The 13,440-nt window shown below is 38.7% G+C and overlaps 1 protein-coding gene across 6 annotated transcripts in view; it reads right to left on the reverse strand.

The window, feature by feature from the left end:
• The window catches only part of EDA (ectodysplasin A), a 481,432-nt gene that overhangs the window by 105,314 nt on the left and 362,678 nt on the right, over positions 1–13,440 (reverse strand). For all 6 annotated transcript variants that reach the window (XM_055564599.1, XM_055564598.1, XM_055564597.1 and 3 more), the window contains exon 2: positions 11,592–11,697. In XM_055564599.1, the coding sequence (XP_055420574.1) occupies positions 11,592–11,697 (106 nt within the window). The remainder of the gene's footprint in view (positions 1–11,591; positions 11,698–13,440) is intronic.

A 13,440-nucleotide genomic window follows, 5' to 3' on the forward strand; every position in this document is an offset into this window, starting at 1 on the left:
TGTTGGAATTCTGGATTCATGTTATTTAATTCTAAGATCTCATGGCCCTCTGAATATATTCCACACTTTATACTAACTAGAAAATTAAGTTCTGCAGATTTCTGGAGTACCCTAAAAGAGAGGATCAAGCAAGCAGACTAGAACTATTATTACTTCAGAAATATATCAAAAAGATAGATTTCAGCAAGAAATCCTGGCACAAATTTTTGGAATTGTCATCACTCACAACACCTTCAATGAAGATATCCTACTTTCTTTGTAGAACAATGACTACTGAAAGGCCTCATATAATTAGCAAAAATGAAATTAAAGCCGATATCAATATCATACTGTCTTGACGACTGTAGCTTTGTAGTATAGCCTAAAGTCACGAAGATTGATTCCTCCAGTTCCATTCTTCTTTTTCAAGATTGCTTTGGCTTTCTGAACTTTTTTGTGTTTCCATACAAACTGTGAAAATATTTGTTCTAGTTCTGTGAAAAATACCATTGGTAGCTTGATAGGGATTGCACTGAATCTATAGATTCTTTGGGTAGTATACTGATTTTCAGTATATTAATTCTTCCAATCCACAAACATGGTATATTTCTCCATCTATTTGTGTCATCTTTGATCTCTTTCATCAGTGTTTTAGTTTTTTATATATAGGTCTTTTGTTTCTTTAGGTAAATTTATTCCTAAGTATTTTATTCTTTTCATTGCAATGGTGAATAGGATTGTTTCCTTAATTTCTCTTCCTGTTTTTTCATTGTTAGTGTATAGGAATGCAAGGGATTTCCATGTGTTAATTTATATCCTGCAACTTTACTATATTCATTGATCAGCTCTAGTAATTTTCTGGTGGTGTCTTTAGGGTTTTCTACATAGAGGATCATGTCATGTGCAAACAGTTAGAGTTTTACTACTTCTTTTCCAAATTGGATTCTGTTTATTTCTTTTTCTTCTCTGATTGCTATGGCTAGGACATCTAAAACTATGTGAATAGTAGTGGTGAGAGTGGGCATCCGTGTCTTGTTCCTGATTTTAGACTACACTACAAAATCTACAGTCATCAAGACAGTATGGTACTGGCACAAAGACAGAAATATAGATCAATGGAACAAAATAGAAGAGATAAATCCATGCACCTACAGGAACCTTATCTTTGACAAAGGAGGCAAAAATATACAACAGAGAAAAGACAATCTCTTTAACAAGTGGTGCTACGAAAACTGGTCAACCACTTGTAAAAGAATGAAACTAGAACATTCTCTAACACCATATGCAAAAATAAACTCAAAATGGATTAAAGATCTAAATGTAAGGTCAGAAACTATAAAACTCTTAGAGGAAAACATAGGCAGAACACTCTCTGACATAAATCACAGCAAGATCCTCTATGACCCACCTCCCAGGGTAATGGAAATAAAAATAAAGATAAACAAATGGGACCTAATTAAACTTAAAAGCTTTTGCACAATGAAGGAAACTATGCTACTGCTAAGTCTCTTCAGTCGTGTCCGACTCTGTGCGACACCATAGACGGCAGCCCACCAGGCTCCGTTGTCCCTGAGATTCTCCAGGCAAGAACACTGGAGTGGGTTGCCATTTCCTTCTCCAGAAGGAAACTATAAGCAAGGTGAAAAGGCCGCCTTCAGAATGGGAGAAAATAATAGCAAACGAAAACAACTGACAAAGAATTAATCTCCAAAATATACAAGCATCTCATGCGGCTCAATACCAGAAAAATAAACGACCCAATCAAAAAGTGGGCCAAAGAACTAAACAGACATTTCTCCAAAGAAGACATACAGATGGCTAACACATGAAAAGATGCTCAACATTACTCATTATCAGAGAAATGCAAATCAAAACCACAATGAGGTACCATCTCACACCAGTTAGCATGGCTGCCATCAAAAAGTCTACTAACAATAAATGCTGGAGAAGTTGTGGAGAAAAGGGAAACCTCTTACTCTGGTGGTGGGAATGCAAACTAGTAAAGACACTATGAGACCAATTTGAAGATTCCTTAAAAAACTGGAAACAGAACTGCCATACAACCCATCAATCCCACTGCTGGACATACACACTGAGGAAACCAGAACTGAAAGAGTCACATGTACCCTAATGTTCATTGCAGCACTGTTTACAATAGCTAGGACATGAAAGCAACCTAGAAGTCCATTGGCAGATGAATGGATAAGGAAGTTGTGGTACATATACACAATGGAGTATTACTCAGCTATAAAAAAGAACACATTGGAGTCAATTCTAAGGAGGTGGATGAAACTGGATCCTATTATACAGAGTGAAGTAAGTCAGAAAGAGAAACACAAATACAGTATATTAACGCATATATATGGAATTTAGAAAGACGGTAATGACGACCCTATATGCAAGACAGCAAAAGACACACAGATGTAAAAAACAAACTTTTGGACTCTATGGGAGAAGGCGAGGGTTGGGATGATTTGAGAGGATAACATTGAAACATGCATATTACCATATGTTAAATAGATGACCAGTGCAAGTTTGATGCATGAAGCAAGACACTCAAAGCTGGTACTGCAGGACACCCCTGAGGGATGGGGTGTGGAGAGAAGTGGGGAGGGGGTTCAAGATGGGGGGACACATGTACACCTGTGGCTGATTCGTGTCGATGTATGGCACAAACCACCACAATATTGTAAAGTAATTAGCCTCCAATTAAAATAAATTAATTCAAAAAACCTGATATCAAATACTTTTGGCCAACTCAAAATAGGAGTTGGAGTAAAAAAGTTTATGGTAAAGATGTAGTTTAAAAAAAAAGACTTCACTCATTTTCTCAGTCATAAAGTACCAAGATTTATGTTGGAGGAGACCTAACCCTGTGTTTGGGACTCTGGCTTCCTATTTGATGCATTCATTTATAGAGCAATGCAAAGGAAGAAAATGAGATGAATCTAATCTTTTCTAGAATGGTGGGTCAGAAAGATTGGATGTAGCCTCTGATTTTTTTTTAATGCAAGATAGACTTAGCAGCAGCAGCAGCAGACTATGTGTTATGGTTACCAAAGGGGAAAGGTGGAGGGGAGGGATAAATTAGGAATTTGGGAGTAACACATACACAGTACTACATATAAAATAGATAAACAACAAGGACTTACTGTATAGCACAGGGAACTATACTGAATATTCTGTAATAACCTATATGGGAAAAGAATCTGGAAAAGATGTATATATATATATATATATATATATGTATATATGTTATATGTATATTATAATTGAATTGCTTTGCTGTATACCTGAAATTAACACATTGTAAATCAACTACAATTAAATAAAAACAAATTTTAAAAAGAAAGACTATGTTTATGTTATGCTCCTAAGCAACTAGTTTAGTAGTCTGGTGAGAAAAGTAAAACAGTATGATTTATTTTTGGTGAACCTATGCAGGCTTCTATGTCCCTTGCTTTTCCTAAGTGTGAACAAACCATTTGTTAACACTTATTTTCTCCCACAGGGATTAGTGAAGATCATCAAGATTAATCCCATAAGTTCCTAGACATAAAAAAATCTAGACTCCTTCCAACCCCTGCCCGTTTGTGTATTTGGTCATTCATTTAACAAATGTTTGCAAGTCTTCTACATACTGTGTAAGGTAAAACTCCAGGACTCACTGTGGTCACCACCCTACTTTGCTTCATTTTTCCCTGTTGCCAATAAATATATCTGCTCTCTCTTTAAAATGTAAATTTCTATGAGGGTATACTCATATTTATACTTCTGATAGGGCCTAGAAGTCTTGTTAAATGACAATAAAATAAAGTTTTGAGAAGTGAAATTAAAGGATAGTAACAGATCAAAAAATTAAAAAATTATACAAGGGATTAGAATTGATTTTCCTGGTCTCTTTTGAAACTTGTCTCTATTTTTGACCTCTGAAAAATGTTTTCTTCCTGAAATCACTGTTATGCTCTAAATGACTTTCTTTTGAAACTTGTCATGCAAACCTGAGCTACATAGCTAAATTTTTATTACAATATATCAAGTAATTCGTCAATTTAGAAACAACACCTAATAGGCCTTTTTTTTTTTTTTTTTTGCCTTAACTCACCCCTGCTCTGATTTACCTATCCCATCTGACCTCTTACTCTGTTCGCATGGTTTATAGATTGACACATATTTTCAATGAGAAGTGCTTTATTTTTATAAAACAGAGTCAGCTCCTTGTCTCAAGACACATTGTCATGATATACAATGTAGACTTGTATACCCAGCTACCTCTTTAACATATATACTTGGTGTCTAATAGATATTTCAAACTTAGCACGCCTACCTGAATTCTTAATTCCTTCCTTACACCCCTTTAACCTCCTATTCTTTTGTTTTTCCCATCTCAGAAATGGCAACTCTATTAGTCTACTTCCATAGGTTCAAAACTGTAGGGTCATCATTGGCTCTTATCTTTCTTTCATACAACTTCCCTAGTGAACCTCCAATCCTGTCAGCTATTCCACCAAAGATTTGTCTAAAATCTGACTACACCTCCCCACCTGCACTGACTGCCTCCATCTTCGTCTAAACCATCGTCATCTCTCACCTGGATTATTGCTACATTCCCCTAGGTGACTTCCTGCTTCTGTCCTTTCTGCAGCAGCCAGAGGGATTCTGTTACAACTTAAGTCAGATCCTGTTACTCTTCTGCTCAAAATTCTTCATTGGTTCCCCATGTGGTGCAGGGTAGAGATGAGAGTCCTTACCTTGGCCTACAACACAGCTCTAGATTTGACTTCACTCCCTGACCTCATCTCCTTCCCTCTTGCTCTTCCTTGCTCACTCTATTCCCAGCCACACTGATCTTTCTGGAACATATCAAGCATTCTTATCCTTTAGAGCATTTGTATGTACTGCTTATCTTCTCCACTCAACATGCAGATATTCACAGGGCTAAGACTTTCATTTCATTCAGCTCTCTTCTCACATGTTTCCTTATAAGGGGACCTTGCCTGATCCCCTTACAAAACAATTCATCACACTCTCTCCTTCTTGCCCTGCTATATTTTTCTCTACAACACTTATCACCACCAATTCTGTTTATCATCTGTCTTGATACACTGGAAGGTAAGCTTTCTGAGGGCAACAAGAAATATTTATTGAGAGTCTATTATGTCCTTTCCTGGACAATGAGGATGTAAATGTAAATAAATACCAATATCCTTATGGCATCTTCATTGTACTATTATAGAAACTGCTGTATTTCCTCAGGAAATATTTGATGAATGTTTTGAATAAATATAGCATATACTCCAGAGAAGGCAATGGCACCCCACTCCAGTACTCTTGCCTGGAAAATCCCATGGACAGAGGAGCCTGGTAGGCTGCAGTCCATGGGGTCGCTAAGAGTCAGACATGACTGAGAGACTTCACATTCTCTTTTCACCTTCATGCATTGGAGAAGGAAATGGCAACCCACCTCAGTGTTCTTGCCTGGAGAATCCCAGGGACGGGGGAGCCTGGTGGGCTGCGGTCTCTGGGGTCGCACAGAGTCGGACATGACTGAAGCGACTTAGCAGCAGCAGCAGCAGCATATACTCAGCAGAATAACAGGAATGGTTCAAAAATAAAGGAGATTTGGATTGGCTTGTCATATTTTAATTCACTGGGTCACACATCACATATAAATAAATGGTTCTATAGCCGGCCAGGTGAAAGGTTGGAAAACTAATCAAATCCCAGAACCCCCAAGCATTCTATACTCCTAACTCTAAGGAGCTCTTGTACTCCTTCCAGCTATACTATTTGGGGGACTGGAATGCAAAAGAAGGAAGTCAAGAGATACCTGGAGTAACAGGCAACTTTGGCCTTGGAGTACAAAATAAGAGTTTTGCCAAGAGAACACAATGGTCATAGCAAACACCCTCTTCTAACAACACAAGAGAAGACTCTACACATGGACATCACCAGATGGTCAATAGCAAAATCAGATTAATTATATTCTTTACAGCCAAAGATGGAGAAGCTGTATACAGTCAGCAAAAACAAGACCTGGAGCTGACTTGGCTCCAGACTGTGTCTCAGATCATGAGCTTCTTATTGAAAAATTCAGACTTAAATTTAAGAAAGTAGGGACACAAATGTGTAACTGGGTCACTCTGCTGTGCAGCAGTAGGTAACACAACATTGTAAATCAATTATACTTCAATTAAAAAAAGAGAGAGAGAAAATCACCTATCTTTACTGACCATAACAACGATGATTGTGGGACTTCTATGGTGGTCCAGCGGCTAAGACTCCAAGCTCCCAATGCAGGGGGCCCATATTCAGTCCCTGGTTGGGGAACTAGATCCCATGTGCTGAAACTTAAGAGTTTGCATGTTTCAACTAAAGATCTTGCGTGTCCCAACTAAGACCTGGTATAGCCAAATAAATAAATAAATTAAATAAATATTAAAAAAAAAAAAAAAAAAAGAAAAGAAAGTAGGGAAAACCTCTAGACCATTCAGATATGACCTAAATCAAATCCCTTATGATTATACAGTGGGAGTGACAAATAGATTTAAAGGATTAGATCTGATAGACAGAGTGCCTGAAGAACTATGAACAGAGGTTCGTGACACTGTACAGGAGGCAGTGATCAAGAGTATTCCCAAGAAAAAGAAATGGAAAAGGGCAAAATGACTGTCTGAGGAGGCCTTACAAATAGCTGAGAAAAGAAGAGAAGTGAAAGGCAAAGGGGAAAAGGAAAGATATATCATTTGAATGTAGATTTCCAAAGAATAGCAAGGAGAGATAAGAAAGCCTTCCTCAGTGATCAGTGCAAAGAAATAGAGGAAAACAATAGAATGGGAAAGACTAGAGATCTCTTCAAGAAAATAAGAGATACCAAGGGAACATTTCATACAAAGATGGACACAATAAAGGATAGAAATGGTATTGACCTAACAGAGGCAGAAGACATTAAGAAGAGGTGGCAGGAATACAAAGAACTATACAAAGAAGATCTTCATGACCCAGATAATCACGATGGTGTGATCACTCACCTAGAGCCACACATCCTGGAATGTGAAGTCAAGTGGGCCTTAGAAAGCATCACTATGAACAAAGCTAGTGGAGGTAATGGAATTCCAGTTGAGCTATTTCAAATCTTAAAAGACAATGCTGTGAAAGTGCTACAGTCAATATGCCAGCAAATTTGGAAAACTAAGCACTGGCCACAGCACTGGAAAAAGTCAGTTTTCATTCCAATCCCAAAGAAAGGCAATGCCATAGAATGTTCAAACTACCACACAATTGCATTCATCTCATACGCTAGTAAAGTAATGCTCAAAATTCTCCAAGCCAGGCTTCAAAAGTACATGGACTGTGAACTTCCAGATGTTCAAGATGGTTTTAGAAAAGGCAAAGGAACAAGAGATCAAATTTCCAACATCCATTGGATCATTGAAAAAGCAAGAGCATACCAGAAAAACATCTACTTCTTCTTTATTGATTACACCAAGGCTTTGACTGTGTAGATGACAACAAACTGTGGAAAATTCTTCAAGAGATGGGAATAGCAGACCAATTTACCTACCTCATGAGAAATCTGTATGCAGGTCAAGAAGCAACAGGTAGAACTGGACATGGAACAACAGACTGGTTCCAAATTGGGAAAGGATTACGTCAAAGCTGTATATTGTCACCATGCTTATTTAACTTATATGCAGAGTACATCATGTGAAATGCTGGGCTGGATGAAGCATAAGCTGGAATCTAGATTGCCTGGAAAAATATCAATAAGCTCAGCTACGCAGATGACATCACCCTTATGGCAGAAAGTGAAGAAGAACTAAAGAGCCTCCTGATGAAAGTGAAAGAGGAGAGTGAAAAATCTGGCTTAAAACTGAACATTCAAAAAACAAGGATCATGGCATCTGGTCCCATCACTTCATGGCAAATAGATGGGGAAACCAGGGAAACAGTGAGAAACTTTTTTTGGGGGGGCTTCAAAATCATTGCAGATGGTGACTGCAGCCATGAAATTAAAAGATATTTGCCCCTTGGAAGAAAAGCTATGACAAACCTAGACAGCATATTAGAAAGCAGAGACCTTTCCTTGACAACAAAGGTCCATCTAGTCAAAGCTATGGTTTTTGCAGTAGTCATGTATGGATGTGAGAGTTGGACTATAAAGAAAACTGAGCATCAAAGAATTGATGTTTTTGCACTGTGGTGTTGGAGAAGACTCTTGAGAGTCCCTTGGACTGCAAGGAGATCAAACCAGTGAATCTTGAAGGAAGTCAGTCCTGAATATTCACTGGAAACACTGATGCTGAAGCTGAAACTGCAATCCTTTGGCCACCTGATGAGAAGAACTGACTCATTTGAAAAGACCCTGATGCTGGGAAAGACTGAAGGCAGGAGGAAAGGACAACAGAGGATGAAATGGTTTGATGGCATCATGGACTCAATGGACTTGAGTTTGAGCAAGCTCCAGGAGTTGGTGATGAACAGGGAAGCCTGGCATGCTGCAGTCCATGGCGTCGCAGAGTGAGACATGACTGAGCAACTGAACCGAACTGAGGTACAACTGAATACAATTTAGAAGTGAACTGAAGTGAACTGAATCTGTTTAAAGAAAATATCTGCTTGTGTTGATGTGTGGTAGAGGCCAATAAAATATTGTAGAGCAGTTGTCTTCTAATAATTCATTTTGCTCTTTACTTCTCAATATTATACTAATATAATCTTTGAAGATTAAAAAAATATATATATATATATATCTAGGATTGCACAACCAGTTTGATGTAGGCACAAAGTGAGCAGCATCTAGTGACTGATGAGAGTATGAGATCAGGAGGAAATTAGACAACAAGTGCTAAAAATTAATAACAGAGACTTTGTCCTTCAATAGACGGAAAAACTATTTTGTTTCAAAACAGAATAAAGACTTTAAAGAAGATCAGTAGCAGAGATTCTGATGGTCAGATCCAGATAAAGTGGTTTGGGAGAGAGGAGGAAGTTGCCTTCTTTATGAGAAAACTTGGAAAGTCAGATGTAGAGATCTACATCTCTACATCTCTTTTAAAGCCACTGGACTGTAAAAGCCTCTGGGGAGAGGAAGGGAAGACCATGCCCAGAACAGAAGGTGATATTGTTCTTATTACCTCTCTTCTCTCTTTTGTAGCAATCAGGGAATATAAAAGATTTGGTGGTACTGAGAGTGGTTCAGAGGAAGAACTGAAGGTGGAAAGATCTACATATATCACAGAATAAGATAAGGAGAGGAAAGTGACCTTGATTCTTAGTTCTCAGTTTATATATAGGTTTCCCTGGTGGATCAGCTGGTAAAGAATCTGCCTGCAATGCAGGAGACCCTGGTTTGATTCCAAGGTCAGGAAGATCCCCCGGAGAAGGGATAGGCTACCTACTCCTGTTTTCTTGGGCTTCTCTGGTGGCCCAGCTAGTAAAGAATCTGCCTGCAATGCAGGAGACCTGCGTTTGATCCCTGGATTGGGAAGATCCCCTGGGGAAGGGAAGGGCTACCCACTCCAGTATTCTGACCTGGAGAATTCCATGGACTGTAGAGTTAATGGGGTCACAAAGAGTCAGACATGACTGAGAGACTTTCGCTTTCCAAAGACTTCCAGGAAACTGGCGAAAAACAGATGTCAATAATGGGTGCCTCTTACTTCATGGACCACATTTCATAGGTTCAAACTTGGTCATTAATTATATATAAAATATCTGCTCTAGAGAATGGTGCCACTGGCTCAGTTCTCAGTTGAAGGGCTCAAAGCTGTTGCCAACTCCATTGACTAGAAACACCTGTGTGTGTGAGTGTGAGAGTGTGTGTGTGTGTGTATTCAGTCACTCAGTTGTTACCGACTCTTCATGACTCTTTGGACTATAGCCCACCAGGCTCCGCTGTCCATGGGGTTTTTCAGGCAAGAATGCTGGAGTGGGTTGCCATTTCCTCTTCCAGGGGATCTTTCCAACCCAGTGTTTAAATCTGTGTCTCCTGCATTGCAGGGGGATTCCTTACCCCTGAGCCTTAAGTGATGCTCAAGAAACACCCTACTTACCTTATTTCTGACTCTTGTCTTTATTACAGGTTGTTGTTCTAAGCTCTTTTTCAGACTTCATCCAGCTTTACCTCTTCTTGAACCATATGACAAACTCTTGGCCCCATTGCATCAATTGCTCATGCCATCTAGAACTGCTTCCATCACTGTACCTTTTTTACTCTGACAAATGTCAGCTTTAAAAAAATCTCATTTTCACTTTCATAAAGTCATATTGCTTTGTAACCCCCTAGAACATATATCTTTGGAAGATTCAGTCAGACATGTGCTGTCTTTGAATCTAGATGGCTTTACAATAGCCCAGAGCTATGCATTCTACAAACTCAAATGCCAAAGAGGTATCATTCTATCAATTGACAGAAAGATGTTAAAATAGATCAGTTCAAAGACCCTGCCCAGGAACTAGCTCAACATTTTGTTATGCCCCACAAAATGCATTGCTGGTTAACTTGAAACTCTTTCACCTTCAATACGGATGGTTTTCATGCCAAATCATAACTTAGCTAATGGGGTAATCAACATTATTGACTTATTAAACACCAACAACTTGCTAGATATGAGACTGGATTTTGGGGCTTTACAAAGAGAAATGAATCTCTGTAGTCGAGGAGCTTACAGATGAATTCTAGAGGCCTGGTGGTGGTGGTTTAGTTGCTAAGTTGTGTCTGACTTTTATGACCCCATGAACTGTAGCCTTCCAGGCTCCTCTGTCCATGGGATTCTCTAGGCAAGAATACTGGAGCTGGTTGCCATTTCCTTCTCCAGGGGGATCTTTCTGACCCAGGGATTGAACCCGGGTCTCCTGCATTGCAGGCAGATTCTTTACTGACTGTGCTATGAGGGAAGCCCCAGAGGTATGGTAGTTAATACCAACGAAGACATAATTATTGGATTTAACGTATCATGTATGTTCTGCTGCTGCTGCTGCTGCTAAGTCGCTTCAGTCGTGTCCGACTCTGTGCGACCCCAGAGACGGCAGCCCACCAGGCTTCTCCGTCCCTGGGATTCTCCAGGCATGAACACTGGAGTGGGTTGCCATTTCCTTCTCCAATGCATGAAAGTGAAAAGTGAAAGTGAAGTCGCTCAGTCGTGTCCAACTCTTCGCGACCCCATGGACTTCAGCCTACTAGGCTCTTCCGTCCATGGGATTTTCCAGGCAAGAGTACTGGAGTGGGGTGCCATTGCCTTCTTCGATGTAAGTGCTACCATGGCACAATACTCTGTCAATTTCAAGAATAGGACTAAATCCTCTTGATGGTCTTAGTAGATATAGGATGTCCCTAGGAGAGATGAGGTCTTTATGGAGGGTGATCTTGAGAGGTACAAATGCCATCATGGCTCTCAGATACACTGTGAAAGGACTAAAGGTATCTGGGATTGGAGGAGAGAGGACCTTTGTATAGGCAGCTAAGAGTAGATTAGGTAGGTTAGGCTGGGAAAATCATCTGCAACCTTGAGACTATGGATAATATATGAGATGGTGAAGCACACTTGAAAAAGTAGTTTTTAGAATGGTATAGTCGGATATGTGATAAAGGATCACCTAAGCAGGCTTACCATCTGCTCCTTCACTGCTTTTGCTTCTTTTATTGCGGCGAACACGCCTACTTTCCTCTTCAGAGTATGACTTTTCTTTAGGGATGAAGAAATTCACAAGGGCCATCTGAAAAATAAGGAGTAGATAAGTTAAAGGTTGACCCAGTCAACTATTTTTGTTGTGGTTTAGTCACTAAGTCATATCCAACTCTTTTGTGACCCATGGACTGCAGCCCACCAGGCTCCTCTGTCCATGGAATTTTCCTGGCAAGAATACTGGAATGGGTTGCCATTTCCTTCTCCAGGGGATCTATCCAACCCAGGATCAAATCCATGTCTCCTGCATTGGCAGGTAAATTCTTTACCACTGAGCCACCAGGGAAGCCCCAGTCAACAATAGCCAACAGAAAAAACTGGCTTTCTGTAGACAATCTGCCTTCACTTTAAATTCAGAGTGTCTAAGATGAATAGATAAAGATGTGGTACACACATATATAGATAGATATGGAATGGAATATACAATGGAGTATTAGTTATAAAAAAGAATGAAACATTGCCATTTGCAGAAACAAGGATGGACCTAGAGATTATCATATTAAGTGAAGACAAACACAAAATCATATGATATTGCTAATATGTGGAATCTTAAAAACAGATAAAAATGAGCTTATTTACAAAGCAGAACTAGAACCACAGTTATAGAAAACATTATGATTAAGAACGGGGAAAGAGGGTGAGGGATAAATTAGGAGCTTGGGATTAACATATACTCACTACTACATATAGAATAGATAAAAACAAGCACCTACTGTATAGCACAACAAACTATAAATATTTTGTAATAACTTGTAAGTGAAAAACCTTGAAATATATATATATATATATATATTCATCTGAACTACGGTGCTGTACATCTGAAACTAACACAACATTGTAAATCAACTATACTTTCAAAAAAAAAAAAAAAAAACTCAGAGTATCTAAAATCTAAGCTCACTCTCACTTCCACTGTACAAATTCTTTCATTTTTGATACCATTATTATTTTAATAATGTAGGCATAAAATTTTGGTTAATATCTTCTGCCCTTCTGTCATCTGCCCCAAATATCTAATGGGTAATCCTTCAGTCCTACTTGTCAGTATAGTTCTAGGGTTCAGAGATCCCAGTCATAGATTCCTAATTTCCCTTACATACTACTGATGTCTTCCCAGAAGTAGACTTCAGCTTGTTACTCCTTCTTGGACCGCATTATTATACAGCCATTACTTTTCCACATTCCTATCTATGCCGAACTTTTGGTTTGTTCCCAGAATGCTGTGCATCCAATTATGATAGAATGGTATCGTTCATGTTAACACTCTTCTGGGAGTTAGTAATGACAAAGTGCACAATTATTTTCTCCCTTTCTTACTCCAACAGAATTCCTATAGAACTTGTGGTCTATAAGATTCATTTCAGTACTTGGTCCTCTACTGTCTTATGATGATCTCTCATAATAATACAATGTATTTCATATGGAATGGACCTGGCATCACTAATGATAATCATAGCTTAAATATATACTTCACTGAATTAATCATAATTTTTCAGCATGAGTGCATATTTGTGGCTAAAGAAAATGTGCTTGAGGAAAACAGTGGACCGAGTATTAGAAAATAGGATTGAAAGTGATTCCAAACCCGACTCTACCACTTATAGTTGTGTAAATTTGGGCAAGGTCCTTAAGTTTTAATTCCCTCATTTATAAATAGGGGCAATAATTGTACTTTGTTCATTAAGTAATTATTGTGTTAGCAAGTACACAGCACATAATATACATTTAATAAGTGAGAGATATTATTATAATTGATATTAATATTAAAAAAGAC

Source organism: Bubalus kerabau, chromosome X, assembly GCF_029407905.1.
Source record: "Bubalus kerabau isolate K-KA32 ecotype Philippines breed swamp buffalo chromosome X, PCC_UOA_SB_1v2, whole genome shotgun sequence".
Classification (NCBI taxonomy): domain Eukaryota; kingdom Metazoa; phylum Chordata; class Mammalia; order Artiodactyla; family Bovidae; genus Bubalus; species Bubalus kerabau.